The sequence below is a fragment of the Mixophyes fleayi genome, chromosome 4, assembly GCF_038048845.1.
Source record: "Mixophyes fleayi isolate aMixFle1 chromosome 4, aMixFle1.hap1, whole genome shotgun sequence".
In the NCBI taxonomy this organism is placed as follows: Eukaryota; Metazoa; Chordata; class Amphibia; order Anura; family Limnodynastidae; genus Mixophyes; species Mixophyes fleayi.
Genome location: NC_134405.1, coordinates 1,815,877 through 1,835,834, shown reverse-complemented (window position 1 = coordinate 1,835,834; position 19,958 = coordinate 1,815,877). Strand labels below are relative to the sequence as shown.

Sequence of the window (19,958 nt, the reverse complement as noted above, 5' to 3'; positions counted from 1 at the left end):
GTAGATATAATGTAGATTATATATGTAATAACTAGTCTAGCACACTTACAGTAGATATAATCTAGATTATACATGTAATAATTAGTCTAGCACACTTACAGTAGATATAATGTACATTATATATGTAATAACTAGTCTAACACACTTACAGTAGATGCAACCTCATTTATACATGTAATAACTAGTCTAGCACACTTACAGTAGATATAATGTAGATTATACATGTAATAATTAGTCTAGCACACTTACAGTAGATATAATGTAGATTATACATGTAATAACTAGTCTAGCACACATACAGTAGATATAATGTAGATTATACATGTAATAACTAGTCTAGCACACTTACAGTAGATATAATCTAGATTATACATGTAATAATTAGTCTAGCACACTTACAGTAGATATAATCTAGATTATACATGTAATAACTAGTCTAGCACACTTAGAGTAGATATAACCTAGATTATACATGTAATAACTAGTCTAGCACACTTACAGTAGATATGATCTAGATTATACATGTAATAATTAGTCTAGCACACTTACAGTAGATATAACCTACATTATACATGTAATAACTAGTCTAGCACACTTACAGTAGATATAATCTAGATTATACATGTAATAACTAGTCTAGCACACTTAAAGTAGATATAATGTCGATTATATATGTAATAATTAGTCTAGCACACTTACAGTAGATATAATCTAGATTATACATGTAATAACTAGTCTAGCACACTTACAGTAGATATAATCTAGATTATACATGTAATAACTAGTCTAGCACACTTACAGTAGATATAATGTCGATTATATATGTAATAATTAGTCTAGCACACTTACAGTAGATATAATCTAGATTATACATGTAATAACTAGTCTAGCACACTTACAGTAGATATAATCTAGATTATACATGTAATAATTAGTCTAGCACACTTACAGTAGATATAACCTAGATTATACATGTAATAACTAGTCTAGCACACTTACAGGAGATATAATCTAGATTATACATGTAATAACTAGTCTAGCACACTTACAGTAGATATAATGTCGATTATATATGTAATAATTAGTCTAGCACACTTACAGTAGATATAATCTAGATTATACATGTAATAACTAGTCTAGCACACTTACAGTAGATATAATCTAGATTATACATGTAATAATTAGTCTAGCACACTTACAGTAGATATAACCTAGATTATACATGTAATAACTAGTCTAGCACACTTACAGTAGATATAATCTAGATTATACATGTAATAACTAGTCTAGCACACTTACAGTAGATATAATGTCGATTATATATGTAATAATTAGTCTAGCACACTTACAGTAGATATAATCTAGATTATACATGTAATAACTAGTCTAGCACACTTACAGTAGATATAATCTAGATTATACATGTAATAACTAGTCTAGCACACTTACAGTAGATATAATGTAGATTATACATGGAATAATTAGTCTAGCACACTTACAGTAGATATAATGTAGATTATATATATGTAATAACTAGTCTAGCACACTTACAGTAGATGCAATCTCATTTATACATGTAATAACTAGTCTAGCACACTTACAGTAGATATAATGTAGATTATACATGTAATAATTAGTCTAGCACACTTACAGTAGATATAATGTAGATTATACATGTAATAACTAGTCTAGCACACTTACAGTAGATATAATCTAGATTATACATGTAATAATTAGTATTGCATACTTACATTAGATACAATCTAGATTATACATGTAATAATTAGTCTAGCACACTTACAGTAGATATAATCTAGATTATACATGTAATAACTAGTCTAGCACACTTACAGTAGATATAATCTAGATTATACATGTAATATTTAGTCTAGCACACTTACAGTAGATATAATCTAGATTATACATGTAATAATTAGTCTAGCACACTTGCAGTAGATATAATCTAGATTATACATGTAATAATTAGTCTAGCACACTTACAGTAGATATAATCTAGATTATACATGTAATAATTAGTCTACCACACTTACAGTAGATATAACCTAGATTATACATGTAATAACAAGTCTAGCACACTTACAGTAGATATAATCTAGATTATACATGTAATAACTAGTCTAGCACACTTACAGTAGATATAATGTCGATTATATATGTAATAATTAGTCTAGCACACTTACAGTAGATATAATCTAGATTATACATGTAATAACTAGTCTAGCACACTTACAGTAGATATAATCTAGATTATACATGTAATAACTAGTCTAGCACACTTACAGTAGATATAATGTAGATTATACATGGAATAATTAGTCTAGCACACTTACAGTAGATATAATGTAGATTATATATATGTAATAACTAGTCTAGCACACTTACAGTAGATGCAATCTCATTTATACATGTAATAACTAGTCTAGCACACTTACAGTAGATATAATGTAGATTATACATGTAATAATTAGTCTAGCACACTTACAGTAGATATAATGTAGATTATACATGTAATAACTAGTCTAGCACACTTACAGTAGATATAATCTAGATTATACATGTAATAATTAGTATTGCATACTTACATTAGATACAATCTAGATTATACATGTAATAATTAGTCTAGCACACTTACAGTAGATATAATCTAGATTATACATGTAATATTTAGTCTAGCACACTTACAGTAGATATAATCTAGATTATACATGTAATAATTAGTCTAGCACACTTACAGTAGATATAATCTAGATTATACATGTAATAATTAGTCTAGCACACTTACAGTAGATATAATCTAGATTATACATGTAATAATTAGTCTAGCACACTTACAGTAGATATAATCTAGATTATACATGTAATAATTAGTCTAGCACACTTACAGTAGATACAATCTAGATTATACATGTAATAATTAGTCTAGCACACTTACAGCAGATATAATCTAGATTATACATGTAATAATTAGTCTAGCACACTTACAGTAGATATAATGTAGATTATACATGTAATAACTAGTCTAGCACACTTACAGTAGATATAATCTAGATTATACATGTAATAATTAGTATTGCATACTTACATTAGATACAATCTAGATTATACATGTAATAATTAGTCTAGCACACTTACAGTAGATATAATCTAGATTATACATGTAATATTTAGTCTAGCACACTTACAGTAGATATAATCTAGATTATACATGTAATAATTAGTCTAGCACACTTACAGTAGATATAATCTAGATTATACATGTAATAATTAGTCTAGCACACTTACAGTAGATATAATCTAGATTATACATGTAATAATTAGTCTAGCACACTTACAGTAGATATAATCTAGATTATACATGTAATAATTAGTCTAGCACACTTACAGTAGATATAATCTAGATTATACATGTAATAATTAGTCTAGCACACTTAAATGCAATCTAGACCGCATCTTCCTAACTCAGATCTCTTTATCTTCCACCACCGACCATTCAGCACTAAGTAAAATATTTGTATAAGGGAATCTGTTCAAGGTTCCCAATTTAGCAGATCACATAATATGTTATTATATTTTATTCCCAATGGATTACCAGGAAATTATATTCCCAATAGATTACTTGATGGAAGATTTTTGTCTTTTATACAGTAATAAATTGTATTTTTTTTAACTGTGTTTGTGTTTTATTGTAAAGGGGACTGTTCCCTTTATACTGGGACCACTGGGCTCATCCTTCTCCCTCTCTGTCTGTTCTCCACAGGTCTCATGAGCAGAGGGATCACACTGCCATCCTATCTGGTCTACGCTCTACTATCCCTCTGTGCTGGTCTCCTCCTAATCATCATCATCATCCTCGTTGTCATCATGACCAGTGAGTGCGTCATTCTCAAACTCCTCATCCAACATTTATGTTACATTAACACTCATATTATATCCCTATACTCCAATCCTCAGACTACATCTACACACTATACCCCAAGCCTCACACTACATCTACACTCAGACGCGGGCTTTCAGATTTCAGCCCGGGGGGCACACAGGCGGCCGCATCACATGACACGCGATGCATCTATACACACTACATCTATACACTATACCCCTAACCTCACAGTACATCTACACTCACAATACATCTACACACTATACCCCAATCCTCACACTACATATACACACTATACCCCAATCCTCACACTACATCTACACACTATACCCCAATCCTCACACTACATCTACACACTATACCCCAATCCTCACACTACTTCTACAGTCATGGCCAAAAGCTTTAAGAATGACACAAATATTATTTTTCACAAACTCTGCTGCCTCAGTTTATATGATGGCAATTTGCATATACTCCAGAATATCATGAAGAGTGATCAGATGAAATTTAATTCATTTCAAAATCCCTCTTTGCCATGACAATCAACTTTATCCCAAAAACAACATTTCCACTGCATTTCAGTCCTGCCACAAAAGGATCAGCTGACATCAGGTCAGTGATTCTCTCGTTAACACAGGTGAGAGTGTTGACGAAGACAAGGCTGGAGATCACTCTGTCATGCTGATTGAGTTAGAATAACAGACTCGAAGGTTTAAAAGGTGGGTGGTGCTTCAAATCACTGTTCTTTCTCTGTTAACCATGGTTACCTGCAAGGAAACATGTGCAGTGATCATTGCTTTGCACGAAACGGGCTTCACAGGCAAGTATATTTCTGCTAGTAAGATTGCACCTAAATTAACCATTTATCAGATCATTAAGAACTTCAAGGAGAGAAACTCAATAGTTGTGAAGAAGGCTTCAGGGTGCCCAAGAACGTCCAGCAAGATCCAGGACCGTCTCCTAAAGTTGATTCAGCTGCTTTAAGTGAACATTGATGTCAGTCGCACCGACATTAAACTGAAGTGCCGGAGTCCTCTGTGTTCGGAAGCCCTGGCTGTCAGCATGGCGGTTCCTTCAGAAAGCTGCACATTCGGTGTTCAGGTAAAGTCTGTTTAAATTGCAGTTGTATTTTTAGCAAATCGCTTTTCTTTTGCAGGATTCAAGGCTGCCGGGTTTATCAGCATCGTGGAAACTTACCCAACCCCTCACAGGCTAGGCTGGTAATGGAAAAATGGAGGGGCACAATCAGCGTCTCCCTGAAAAAGCCAGATACCAGCACTGGACTGGACTAGTGATACTATAGCAATGAAACTTACAGCAGGGGGTCCTTCTTCCACAATGTCAGCCTGGAGCCGAATTCCCTGGGGTAGACTGGGTCTGAAAAAACCTGTGCCTCCTCCTAGGACAACCAACCCTTTATTGTATAGTTTTTTGTGTTTTTTTTACAAGTGAATTACAAACCACAGCGCACCCTGGCGGCCACGGTATGCTGCTACTTGTAGTCACACATTAGGTATGACAGGGCTTGCTAGGACCAGTAGTTAACTGTTATGAACTCGACAATCAGCAACTGATAACCCCTATACACAACCAATTGTGCTGGATGTTTTTCACCAGTAGCTGTCGCCTTTCCCAGAACCAAACTGTTCACTGGTACTCGGATACCCTCTGGACGTGATCCCCGTAGTGTAGAGTTGTTATTGGTTGTCAGTGAAGTAGAGTCAGGGAGATTCGCAACTATCGAGCAACACGCTGACAAAACAAGACAAACAGGACACAAAAGAGGAGGGGTACACAAAGTCAATAAGCAGGCCAGGAGTTCAAGATCAGTCAGAGATCCAACAGCAAGTTCCATTGAACAAAGCCAAGGTCAAACATAGAAATCCAACAGCAGAAGATATAACAATCTATATAGGATAATGATACAGGAACTAACCAAGGTAAATTTAACACCAGCAAGGCAATAATGGCAATGAGTGTATTTATGTATGCCCTGGCTGCTGGGTAGAAATCATGTGAGCATAGAGTGTTGACTGCTCAGCTGCTAGATAGTGAGCGTGATGAGTCTAGCAGGAGCTAGTAATCAGGAGCAATGTGGAATCCTCATTAGCAGCTCTGATATTCAGCAAAATCTGAAATAGATTTCTGAGACAACAGAGCAGCAAGAACATAACAGTCAATGAGCAAAAAAAAAAAAAAACAACACACATTTTTCATTGATTATATTACTACCCCAGGGCAGTGGGAAGTAGCCTGCGCCTAACTCCATGATACCCTAAATAAATAAATGTGTAATATATATATATATATATATATATATATATATATATATATATATACACACACAAACACACACACACACACGTATTCACACTACATACACACTTATAATATATCCACATTTACACTATATTCATACTCACACTACATTGAGGTCACACTCACTGGGGAGAGGGGCAGAGAATAAATGTTACTTTCTTTCTACAGCAGACAATGGAGTAAACCAGACAGAATTGAGCATCGACTCAAAGCTCGGAAACCTGACTGCGAGTCTAAATGCAAAAGTTGAACATTTGCTTCAGCATGGTGAGTGTCCCCTCAGTGGTGATACGTCTTCTTGTACTGTCAGTATTTCCTGCAAATGCTGGAATGATGGAGAAACTGAAAGAGATTGAGAGCATAATAAAACTTACTTCTAAAGATGAGAGATGGAGGTCTACAATGGGTGAGAGTGCGGGGCAAGAATTGGAAAGTGGGGGTGATGGCACTGGGGGGTGAGGAATAGGACACTTATACATGGCTGGTGGAGAGTGAGGAGAAGAGACGGAACTGGGGTGAGGAATAGGACACTTATACATGGCTGGGGGAGAGTGAGGAGAAGAGATGGAACTTGGGTGAGGAATATGACACTTATACATGGCTGGGGGAGAGTAAGGAGAAGAGATGGAACTGGGAGTGAGGAATATGGTACTTATACATAGCTTGTGGAGGGTGAGGAGAGTGATGGAACTGGGAGTGACAAAACATGACACTTATACATAGCTGGGGGAGGGTGAGGGGAAGAGATACTACTGGGAGTGAGAAACATGACACTTACACATAGCTGAGGTAGGGGAAGGAGAAGAGATGGAACTGGGAGTTTGAAATATTACACTTATACAGTGGTCAGCCCACGAAGGACAGCTAGCACCATAGTGTAGTATATAAAAAATACACAGTCTTATCCTGCCCCTTAGATTGGGCAGAACAGTCACCAAAAATCAGGATTGTCCCACTAGAATCAGAACATTTCACAGAATCTCCTGATCTCTCCTACCTGTTCTTGTCACTTTCACCACCTGTGGCTGCAGGTTTGTTTACTTGCGGCTTGTCTGGTTCCTGGAAAAATGAATGGGTCCATTTAGAAAATTCAAACCAGCCCTGGTGTTAAATAAAGAGCTCCCACAATTAATACTTAGGCCTTCCTCCATCCCCCACATTAAAATAATAGTATTTCCAATGAATAAATAGATCTATATCCCTCACTATTTCCCCCCTTCCAAACAGCCCCAGCAATAAATTAATAGCATTTATGTATAATAAATAAACCTATTTCCCACAACTGGCACTGCCATTAATTCATTAATAATTAATTTATAATTCATATTTATATTTAATTAATAAACCTCATGCTCCTCAAACTCAGCCCAGCATTCAATTAATAGCCCCAAACTACCCCATCCTAAATTATTAGTCCCCACTATAAAATGAAATTTCCCCACCATCACCCCACAAACAAAATAGAACCCATTAGTTAGACACCACCTACCTCACACACACTACATTGCCACAAGCCCCCTGTGCCATCACACACACATTATGGTGCCCATTCATCACCATGCTGTGTCCCCTTATGATCACACTGCGCCCTCCTTGCTGCTTTTGCTCCCCTCTTCTCCTGGCCGACTTCATCACCCTGTGCCATGCTGCTTTTGCTCCCCCCTTCATCACCCTGTGCCATACTACCCCCCCTTCATCACACTGTGCCATCCTGCTCCCCCTTCACTCTGTGCAATGCTGCTTCCCCCCCTTTCATCACTCTATGTCATGCTGCTTCCCCCCTTTCATCACTCTATGTCATGCTGCTTCCCCCCTTTCATCACTCTGTGCCATCTTGCATTCCTCCCAATGCCTCCATTCATTTTCTTTCCTTCTTATTGGCTTCTTTCTTCTCTTCTTGTCTTCTGTCTCCTTTCTTGCTTGCTCCTCTCTGTGCTGCATCTCAGTGAATGTTGAGTGTGAGTTGATGACGTCACACCCGACATTCAGTGCGAACGGAGCAGAGAGGAAGGAGAAGGGGCACCCGCGCCGCAATCACATAAGTATTATTTTTTTATTTTTTTTAAAGTTCCCACTTCCCCCCCACCAACAAAGAGGGGAGCCATCAGGCATTGGATCCCACCAGGGGATACCCCAGAGGGCCAGTCCAACCCTGAGTGCGATCACCACAAAGGTGAAATGCTGCATCTGCTAGAAAACCCTTCTTTTGTGACAGTTGTGTATGGTCCCTAAATGTGCCCAGTGATTAGGGGTGTTTGAATTAATAACAGTGCAGGGAGGGTTGTCAGACAATGATATAAGTGAAGGGGAGAGCTATTCCAAGGGTCTGCTGGTGATATAACAAGTGCAAAGGAGGAAGGATTAATAATATTGTTAGTGCAATGGGGGCTAGCCATATGTTCAAAGAGATCTGAGAATAAGTGCAAGGTAGAAGGCAGACAATGGAATCAATGCAAGAACTACTCAAGTATAACCAGAGCTAGAAGAAGACTATGGGGGCTTGGGTCACTTAAGACAAGAAAGGGGTTTATCATTTTAGATACATTTTATGCAAATTCACAGGCAAAGCTGTGTGCAGTACTGTTAGGTGCTCGCAGCTCTGCCATCACGAGCAGTACAGTGTGAAGCAGGACCTACCTACCAGCTGTCCTTCCAGTCGGGCCAAATCCTGACTAAGCGAGACAGTCACCCAAATTCAGGACCACATAGTCAGATTCAGGACAGTTGGCAGACTGTCCTGCTCTCTCCTACCTGTTCTTGTCACTTTCACCACCTGTGGCTGCTGGTGTCTTTAGAACAGTTGCTGCTAATCTGGATCCTAGAATGTTGTGGTCCCTATTTGGAAAAAAAAATGGGTACATGAAATTTACAAAACTCCAACCAGCCCCAGCATTAAATAAATGTCACCCATATTGAATAATTAGGCCTCCATCCAGTCCCAACATTGAAATAATAGTATAGACATTTAATAAATAGACTTATTTCCCTCCAACCAACCCCAACATTAAAGCAATAGTATTCCCATGTAATAAATAAATCTATTTCCCTCCCTCCATAAAGCTCCAGCAATAAATTAATAGCATTTGCTTTCAATATAATCATTTCCCACAACCACCCCCGGCATTAAATTATTAATATTAACATTTAATAAATAGCCCTCCTTCCCAAACTCAGCCCCGCATTCAGTTGGAAGCCCCAAACCACCCCAGTATTGAATTAAATAGTCCCACCAATAAATTAAATTGCTCCACCATCAGCCCACAAATAAAATAGCACCCATTAAATAATTAGCCCCCACCTAATCTCCACCATTAAATTAATAGCCTACCTCCCACTGATGTGCTATTAACAAAGCCCCCCTCCTTCCCTCCTATCACACAATATAGTAAGACACCCTCCCTATAGTTTGGTATAGGCAGCCCCCCTCCCCTCCCTAGAGCTTAGTAGGTGCAGCCCCCCTCCCTAGAGCTTGGTAGGTGCAGCCCCGCTCCCCTCCCTAGAGCTTGGTAGGTGCGGCCCCTCACTTACCTTCATGAGCTTTGGCTGGCGTCACTCCTCGCTCCTCGCACCTCAGATCAGACAGACAGGAAGTGGGACTCCATGCAATAACAGGCAGCTAGCGATTCGCTCCCTGTTGCTGTCCACCGACCACCAATGCTTATTATCATTAATCCCTTATCCCCCCGCGCGCATATCGGAGCCCACTGGGTAATAACCCGGGACCCTGGCGAGCCAGACCGAGGTTCGCTAAAGATATGTGTCCAGTGGAAGTGAGAGATAGAGAGAGAGAGAGAGAGAGAGACCACACCCATCAGCAGAGGGGAACTTAGGAGAAATCTCAGTACGTCCAACACGAGGCAGGAAAGCTGGAACTGAGCATCAGTTACAGATGGACAAGAGGTCTGTCCTAGAAGAGCTTAACTTCCTATACAGGAGCTCAGGATAGTGCTATGTTTCTGAAAGAGAGTCACAGCCATGTGAAGCTCAGGAAAAAACTTACTGGTATGGTGATTGTTCTAAAAGAAGCAGGGAAGTTGGGTATGACGCCCAATTTCTGATGGACAAGAGGTCTGTCCAAAGAGATCTGGAATACACCAGGTGAGTCCGGTGTTTATAAAAGAGAGAGTGACGAGAGAGAGAGAGAGTGAGAGTGACGAGAGAGAGTGACGAGAGAGAGTGACGAGAGAGAGACAGAGAGAGAGAGAGAGACGGACAAGAGAGAGACAGTGACGAGAGAGAGAGTGACGAGAGAGAGAGTGACGAGAGAGAGAGACGAGAGAGAGACGAGAGAGAGATGAGAGAGACGAGAGAGAGAGAGAGATGAGAGAGACAGAGAGAGAGAGAGAGACGAGAGAGAGAGAGTGATGAGAGAGAGAGACGAGAGAGAGACGAGAGAGAGACGAGAGAGAAACGAGAGAGAGAGTGACGAGAGAGAGAGTGACGAGAGAGAGTGTGACGAGAGAAAGAGAGAGTGACGAGAGAGAGTGACGAGAGAGAGAGAGAGAGAGAGTGTGACGAGAGAAAGAGAGAGTGACGAGAGAGAGAGACGAGAGAGAGAGAGAGAGAGAGTGCATGAATGGGAGGTAGATTTCAATTGAATTTTGTGAATCCAGCATTATTTTGCTGTTAAGTTGCTGCTAATTAAAGCTAAGCTATATTCCCAAGCCTGAATGACCTGTTGAAGACCCGTGTATTACACCTAAACATTATAGTCCTATAGTGCTATATATAGTCCTTGTACTGGTTTTGGTAAGCCCTTTGGTTAGGATGTATTTCTGATATTAAATGTAGCTGGGTCTCCCATGAGTAATTAACTATGAAACAATATTGATTGGTGTTTCAGTATTTTTGCAAACTGTTACCATGTTGCCTAAAACTTCATGAGCCCCAGAAAATTGACACTGCCCCATAGGCACCCCATTGTGCCTTCTGTCTGTTTGCCCTCCCTTTATGATGTAAGCACTCACGAGCAGGGCCCTCTACCCTCCTGTCTCTATGTCCCTATTCTTATACTCCAACTTTACTGAGTAAGCTATTTTTGGAGCTTTTGAAGTCCTGGTATTTTTTGTTTATTGTTCTGTACGGTTTTACCCAGTTTGGTCCCCTCTCTGTATTCTGTATGGCACAGCAGAAACCTTGTGGTGCTTGTCACGAAAAAGCTCCCAGCTGCCGTGACTTTGGGGTGTTTTCTATATGAGGTTGCACACGATTCCAGCCCGCAGTCTCTCTCTACCTATCACACAGGTTATAGACCTACTGAATCACCCCCAAACAGCCCTCTCACACCACCAGACACTTCAGGTTTTCCACCATCAATTGAATACGGGCAATAGGGCCCCAATATACTGTCCCACCCTGTTATGCAGGCTTCTAGCTATTCACAGACTAGCAAGGCCCACACCAGTTAACTCTTCACACTTTCAGACTGTTACACAAATTTAAATGCAAGCACACACATCTTGTTAATCAAATGTATCAACAAATCACACACTGGGTTAAATTGGTCGAGCTATTTCTTCTAACAGGGTAATGGATTCGTTATCAAGGACGCAACATATTAAATTATAAAATATACAAAAGTACAGGGCATTCAGATAAAAATAAAAATAATAAACAACTGATATACAACATACATAAGCAAAACAGTTTAAAATAAAAGGGGCTACATTCAGAGTATCACTTACATGAATTGCATTCTGACCAAGGGAAATTCAGCTTTGAAGATGGACAGCTTATCAATGTGAATTGATTTCACAAAAAGTCTGACCATTTTCTGTGTCTCGTCTCAGCATTTTAAAGACCTCTTCCTGCCCCCAGGGGGTTGTGGCCTGTGACACTTTTTTCAATCACCATTTGCATGTTGCCTGATTTACTAACCAATTCTACTATGTAATCTAACTTTTCTGTAGAGCGTCACATCGATCCAATTTTATCATTAATAAATCCCTTATGACTCTGTCCATCTTTTGATACCAAACATGATTACATTTTGACAATGTAACATACCTTTTCCAAAGATATGTGATTTTAGCTGTTCCCGGATACCACCCGTACCTCTCATTCACAACCCTGGTGTTATTTCTGCTCCTCAGTATGGATCGACACCCGGATTTCCCCGAAATTTGAACTATGAAGGCATTTTCCTTTGAAGCTCATATTTCTATACACCTGTATAGGTCTTCAAATGTTGCCTTGGGCTGCAAGGATTTCCAGCTGTGACCGGAAACACAAAGTCTATTAAGATAACAAAAATTAACTTGGGTCAGAGCATATCTCACAGCAAGAGCCCTTTGAAGCTGCCACAGGTGACACTGCTATCTTCTAACACTGGGATGTGCCGAGCCATCAAATACATTTACATCAGACTTTCTGCCTTCACATTTTACACTATTGTAGCTAACTTATTAATGGATTCATTTGATATAACATATTTACACTGCAGTTATCCCTGATAAATAACTGTAAGTTCCCTATGTTCATGACAGTGCCCTATAAATAAAGACTAATAATAATAATAATTAGGCTGTTTGGTACATGGGCTGTATGAGATATTATAGTGGGACTGCTAGTTCCAGAGTTAGAGATTGCTGTGTCCTATGGAGATGGGGCGGGTGAGAGACTGAAGGGTAACACCCAGAAAGAGAGTTTGCAGTGTGCAGAAGGTATAAATGCTGTTTGGTTATCTGGAGTTACCTATGAGGGGCAGATAGGTATCTGCTGGGACTGTGAGTAACTGGTATTCTCCATATCACAGGATTACATCAGAGCGATGTTCAAAAGATATTAAATGCTGTTGGAGGATTGAGAGAAGAGATCCGGAAAAAAAATGGTGAGCTCATACTAGTCCAGAACACTTACCCACCAGACCTGTCATTTCCCAGCAACACTCGATCATAGATCTGACCACTGTCTCCAGTCACCTCTAGTTTCCACATTTCTTATCACCTATCACATGATATCACCTAATATGTGATCAATGTCCCTGATTCCCCACAACAGTCCCACAGTCCTAACTATCTGACAATATCACTGTGTACTTTTTCATATTGATCAGATGCATAGTACTATTTCTATAGTTATATATGCTGGGTGTAATTCTCAGTATCTGTTCCTATACTGTATGTATAGACAACAGCACAGTACAACTCCTCGTGTCCTTTTCCACAAGTAGAACGTTAGGAAGGAGAATGATATATGACTCTCTTTCATTCCGTAAATTGTCTGAGATGTGTAAAGTGACAAAAATTATATAAAATCTCTAAAAAAGTTAAATTATTTGCTTTTCTCTACTTATATATTTTCATTTATTTATTTGACACCAATATGTTACACAGTGCTGTACAGATAATATTTAATTATGTATGTCAATCCCTTATTATTATTATTATCGTAGATTTGTAAGTCACCACAGTGTTCCGCAATGACGTACAGTAGGGAAAACAGGGACATAGGAGGTAGACAAAATAAATACAGACACGAAAACAAAGGGTATGAAGGACCCTGATCATTAGAGAGCTTACATTCTGAGTGGAAGAGGGCACAGCTGAAACAAGAGGAACGAATTTGGCTCAGAGTGGAGATTGTGGGGTTGTGTTAGTGTGAATAGTGTTATCGGGATTAAGGTCACCTCTAAAAAGAGATGGGTTTTCAAAGAGCATCTAAAGATTTGAAGACTGTGGTAAAGTCTGATTGAGCGTGGTAGGAAATTCCATAAGTGGGGAGCAGCATGGGAGAAGTCTTGTGGGCGTGAGTGAGAGGTGGGTACTAGAGGCGAAGGTCAAAGGTAGATCTAAAAGTGTGGGTGGGAGAGTACTTTGATATGAGATTTGAGATGTATGAAAAGGTGTTGTTGTTGAGGGCTTTGTAGGTAAGGGTGAGTAATTTGAATTTGATTCTGGAGGACACAGAGAGCCAGTGTAGGGATTTACAAAGTGGTGCAGCAGAATTGGAGCAGTAAGAAAGGAAGATCAGTCTTGCAGTAGCATTTCGGATGGATTGAAGTGTGGATATATGGGTGTAAGGAATGCCAGATAGCAGGAGGTTGCAATAGTCAAGATGGGATATGATGAGAGAATGGATAAGAGTTTTGGCAGCATGTTGAGTAAGAAAAGGGCATATTCTGGCAATGTTTTAAAGGTGCAGTCGACAGGACTGGTAGAAAGTCTGGATGTGAGGAATAAAGCAGAGAGCAGAGTCAAGTGTGACACTAAGGCAGCGGGCTTGGGAGACTGAGGAAATTGTGGAGTTATTGGCAGGGAGGGAAATTTGAGGGCAGGTGGTGTCTATGGCAGGAGGGAAGATAATAAGCTCTGTTTTGGACATGTTAAGCTGTAGGTAGCGTTGGGACATCCATGTGGAGATAGCAGACAGTTGGTTACATGAGATAGTACAGAAGGAGAGAGGTCAGGGGAAGAGATATAGATTTGGGTGTTATCAGTGTAGAGGTGGTATTGGAGACCGAATGAGTGAGTTACTGCCCAAGAGAAGAGGTGTACAATTAAAAAAGTAAAGGGCCAAGAACAGAGCCTTGTGGGACAACAACAGATAGTGGGAGTGGAGGGGAGGATGTGCCAGAGGTAGAAACACTAAAGGAGCGGATCGATAGGTAGGAAGTGAACCAGGAAAGAACTGTGCCATGAAGTCCGATGGAGTCCACGTTGTGCAGGAGAAGAGTGTGATCAGCAGTAATAAAAGCAGCAGAGAGGTCCAGGAGAATGAGTATGGAGAAATTACCCATAGATTTTGCAGCAAGTAAATAATTGGTCACTTTTGTGAGAGCAGTTTCAGTGGAATGTTGGGGGCTGAAGTCTGATTGCAGAGAGTTGAGAATGGAATGAGAGTAGATAAAGTGAGAAAGACGTTTGTACACTAATCCCTCAAGTAGTTTGGAGGCAAAGGGGAGGAGAGAAATAGGTCGGCAGTTGGAAAGAGAGGCTGGATCGAGAGATGGGTTCTTTAGAATAGGTAAGATGAGCGCATGTTTAAAGGAGGATGGAAGTGTAGAGAGACAGGTTGAAGAGGTGAGATAGAGGTGGGCATGCAGTGGAGGAGAGGGAGTGGAGAAGTTAGGAGGGAATAGAGTCGAGTGGACAGGTTGTAGGGTGAGATGATAAAATGTGAACAGAGTCTTCGTCTTCAGTTACTGAAGAGCATGAATTATGGATGGATTGGGGAGTGTAGGTAAAGGTGGGTAGAGTGAGTGGAGTGATTGGTATTTGGCATGAGGAAATATCTCGCTGAATGGTGTCAATTTTGTATTTGAAATAGGTGGCATAATCATTGGCAGTGAGGGAGGAAGGATGAGAAGGTGCAGGTGGGCAGAGAAGGGATTTGAAGGTGGCAAAGAGGTGACGTGGGTTAAAAGACTTGGTGGATATTAGAGATTTGAAGAATGTTTGCTTGGCAATTGAAAGGGCAGAGCTGTGAGATGAAAGGATGAAATTATAGTGGAGGAAATAGGGATGGGAATGAGATTTTCTCCAGTGGCGCTTTGCAGTATGGGAGCACTTTTGAAGGTAGTGGGTCTGTATCATGGCTGGGGTTTGGATCGTCGGAGGCTATGGGGTAAATGTATCAAGCTGTGAGTTTACCGGCAGGTTTGAAAAGTGGAGATGTTGCCTATAGCAACCAATCAGATTCTAGCTATCATTTTGTCGAATGTACTAAATAAATGATAGCTAGAATCTGATTGTTTTTTCAAACCTGCCGGAAAACTCTAAGCTTGATACATTTACTACTATATGTAGTAGCTGGAGCTGCACTGTCTAAGGCTGAAGTGAGTGTTTTGTTATATAAAGAGGCAGCCTGATTAGGACAGGATAATGCAGTTATTGGAGAAAATAGTTGTTTTAGTTAAAATGAGAAGTGGATTGGGTTAAGAGTAATTAGGTTTCATTGTTAACGTGTATATTTGGGTGCAGGGAGAAGGGCATGAGGTTGAGGTAAGGTGAGGCTGAAGGAAAGGAGGTTTTGGTTGGAGAGTGGGAAGGTTAAATTGGAGAAACTAGAGATGGAGCAGTAGCAGGAGAAGACATGGTCTAGGGAGTGTCCATCACAGTGGGTGGGAGGTGAGGTCCATTGGGATAGACCAAAGGAAAAAATATGTGAAAGAAGTTTAGTGGCAGAAGAGACAGTGGGATTATCAATGGGAATGTTGAAATCGCCTAGTATGAGTGTAGGCAGGTCAAAGGATAGGAAATAAGTGAGCCAGGCCGCAAAGTTGTCAAGGAACCGATTCAAGTCAATTTCACATTGGCATTTACTGTACAAGTCCTCTACCACTCAAGGACACACACTATAGTCCATCTTGTCAGTCAGCAGCTAAGAGGATCCCAGGCTTATGTGCATCCATGAGCTCCAGGAGTTCGAAATCACTTTCCACAACTGGAAAGATATATATATATATACACATACACATACATACATACATACATACATACATACATACATACACAGAAATAGCATAGGCTAGGACAGCCACTGAACCACACCATTCACCTGCCAACAAAACATGGAGCGAGTCAAGTGTCCTCCTGCTTTTTATCAGGTGCACAAATTAGCAAGGTCCACAAAGGCTTAACAGATCTGATCCTTCGCACATTTCTAGACCAATCCATTAGAAGCTGTAACCCTTAATGAACAAGTACTTAGTGGAAAATAGGCTGCAGGACCAGATGGCTGGCCTCTCCTTGGCCACCCCCTGTTAAGCCATGTCTAGTTCCCATGCATGGTGGTGTGGCCTAAGTGGTGCTGGCCTCACTTAACAATTTTCCACCGGACAGGATACTTGCATTATGGAGGGTGGACAATAATCAACCCCCAAGTCCTTGGATTGCAGAGGAACTCTGGGAAGTCCTTATAAACCGTATAACACTGGACACTCATTTGTTTAGCCATAAAACATAACTTGCTTAAGCCAGAGCCTCATCCCTGATTTACCACATGAGTAATTTTGTGCAAATTGGCTCTACAGTTTTTCAGTGATTTCAATTTCGGCTAAACCTTGGTCTTTAGGCCAGCGTTTAGGGCAACTTCCCCAGACTCTCTAATATGCCCAGGTGAAAATAGCTCTTGCAGGGAACATGTCGGAGAATCCAGCGTGAATAACTCACCTAGCGACATTTAAGAATAGCAAAACACCACACTTTAGTAATACACACATTCAATGTCATATAGTACAGTAGTGAGCAAGAGGGGATGCAAAGCAGCCTTAACATTCATCTTCATTATACCAGGCTCCCTGCTCTTTCCACAACCAACAATAAACATAATAATATGTTTTTAGAGTATTGGAGGAAAGATGCGCACCTCAAGGGAACTCACAGTGTTTGACATTAAACTCATGACCCCAGTGCTGTGAGGCAGCAATGTTAACTACTGTGCCACCACGCTACTTACTGTGATTACACCAAAATGTTCCATTTGGATGGTTGCAACATATCAGAAATGTTCTCACTCTAAAGATTAACCATTTCCAGTAACCCTCCTAAACATTTATTAATTTCTGCAGGGGCTCTGGATCATCGCTGCAACTCTGACTGGATATATTATGCATTGAGCTGCTATTATGTGTCCGAGGGAACTGAATCATGGTCTGATGCCAAGAAAGACTGTGAAAATAGGAAGTCTCATCTGGTCGTAATTAATAGTGCTGAGGAGCAGGTGAGTGACTAGGGAGCAACACAGGAGACCTGGAGGTCACTAGAAAAGAGGGAGTAGGGGGAGCACAAGGAGACCACGGGAACATTACTAGATATGAGGGGGTAACATTGGGTGCCGTGCGATTGCTCAGAGACCAGAGATGGGTGTATAAGTAAATGTGGGTACACAGACCACAGAGATGGGTGTATAAGTAAATGTGGGTGTACATAGCCCAGAGATGGGTGTATAAGTAAATGTGGGTACACATAGTCCAGAGATGGGTGTATAAGTAAATGTGGGTACACATAGTCCAGAGATGGGTGTATAAGTAAATGTGGGCACACATAGTACAGTGATGGGTGTATAAGTAAATGTGGGTGTGCATAGTACAGAGATGGGTGTATAAGTAAATGTGGGTACACAGAGCCCAGAGATGGGTGTATAAGTAAATGTGGGTACACAGAGCCCAGAGATAGGTGTATAAGTAAATGTGGGTACACATGGCCCAGAGATGGGTGTATAAGTAAATGTGGGTACACAGAGCCCAGAGATAGGTGTATAAGTAAATGTGGGTACACATGGCCCAGAGATGGGTGTATAAGTAAATGTGGGTGCACATAGCCCAGAGATAGGTGTATAAGTAAATGTGGGTACACAGAGTACAGAGATGGGTGTATAAGTAAATGTGGGTACACATAGACCAGAGATGGATGTATAAGTAAATGTGGGCGCACATAGTACAGAGATGGGTGTATAATATAAATGTGGGTACACATAGACCAGAGATGGGTGTATAAGTAAATGTGGGTGTACATAGTCCAGAGATGGGTGTATAAGTAAATGTGGGTGCACATAGCCCAGAGATAGGTGTATAAGTAAATGTGGGTACACAGAGTACAGAGATGGGTGTATAAGTAAATGTGGGTACACATAGTCCAGAGATGGGTGTATAAGTAAATGTGGGCGCACATAGTACAGAGATGGGTGTATAATATAAATGTGGGTACACATAGACCAGAGATGGGTGTATAAGTAAATGTGGGTGTACATAGTCCAGAGATGGGTGTATAAGTAAATGTGGGTGCACATAGTACAGAGATGGGTGTATAAGTAAATGTGGGCGCACATAGTACAGAGATGGGTGTATAATATAAATGTGGGCACACATAGTACAGAGATGGGTGTATAAGTAAATGTGGGTGTGCATAGTACAGAGATGGGTGTATAAGTAAATGTGAGTACACAGAGCCCAGAGATGGGTGTATAAGTAAATGTGGGTACACAGAGCCCAGAGATAGGTGTATAAGTAAATGTGGGTACACATGGCCCAGAGATGGGTGTATAAGTAAATGTGGGTACACAGAGCCCAGAGATGGGTGTATAAGTAAATGTGGGTACACAGAGCCCAGAGATAGGTGTATAAGTAAATGTGGGTACACATGGCCCAGAGATGGGTGTATAAGTAAATGTGGGCACACATAGTACAGAGATGGGTGTATAAGTAAATGTGGGTGTGCATAGTACAGAGATGGGTGTATAAGTAAATGTGGGTACACAGAGCCCAGAGATGGGTGTATAAGTAAATGTGGGTACACAGAGCCCAGAGATAGGTGTATAAGTAAATGTGGGTACACAGAGCCCAGAGATAGGTGTATAAGTAAATGTGGGCGCACATAGCCCAGAGATGGGTGTATAAGTAAATGTGGGTACACATGGCCCAGAGATGGGTGTATAAGTAAATGTGGGCGCACATAGCCCAGAGATAGGTGTATAAGTAAATGTGGGCACACATAGCCCAGAGATGGGTGTATAAGTAAATGTGGGCACACATAACCCAGAGATGGGTGTATAAGTAAATGTGGGTGTACATAGTCCAGAGATGGGTTTATAAGTAAATGTGGGCGCACATAGTACAGAGATGGGTGTATAAGTAAATGTGGGTGTACATAGTACAGAGATGGGTATATAAGTAAATGTGGGTACACAGAGTACAGAGATGGGTGTATAAGTAAATGTGGGTGTACATAGTACAGAGATGGGTGTATAAGTAAATGTGGGTACACATAGTACAGAGATGGGTGTATAAGTAAATGTGGGTACA

General features: G+C 40.3%; 1 protein-coding gene across 1 annotated transcript in view; it reads left to right on the top strand.

Moving 5' to 3' along the window:
* The window catches only part of LOC142149663 (asialoglycoprotein receptor 1-like), a 32,711-nt gene that overhangs the window by 3,240 nt on the left and 9,513 nt on the right, over positions 1 to 19,958 (top strand). Inside the window, exons 2-5 of the mRNA XM_075204977.1 lie at positions 3,779 to 3,889; positions 6,386 to 6,484; positions 12,972 to 13,046; positions 17,727 to 17,878. Of these exons, the coding sequence (XP_075061078.1) occupies positions 3,779 to 3,889; positions 6,386 to 6,484; positions 12,972 to 13,046; positions 17,727 to 17,878 (437 nt within the window). The remainder of the gene's footprint in view (positions 1 to 3,778; positions 3,890 to 6,385; positions 6,485 to 12,971; positions 13,047 to 17,726; positions 17,879 to 19,958) is intronic.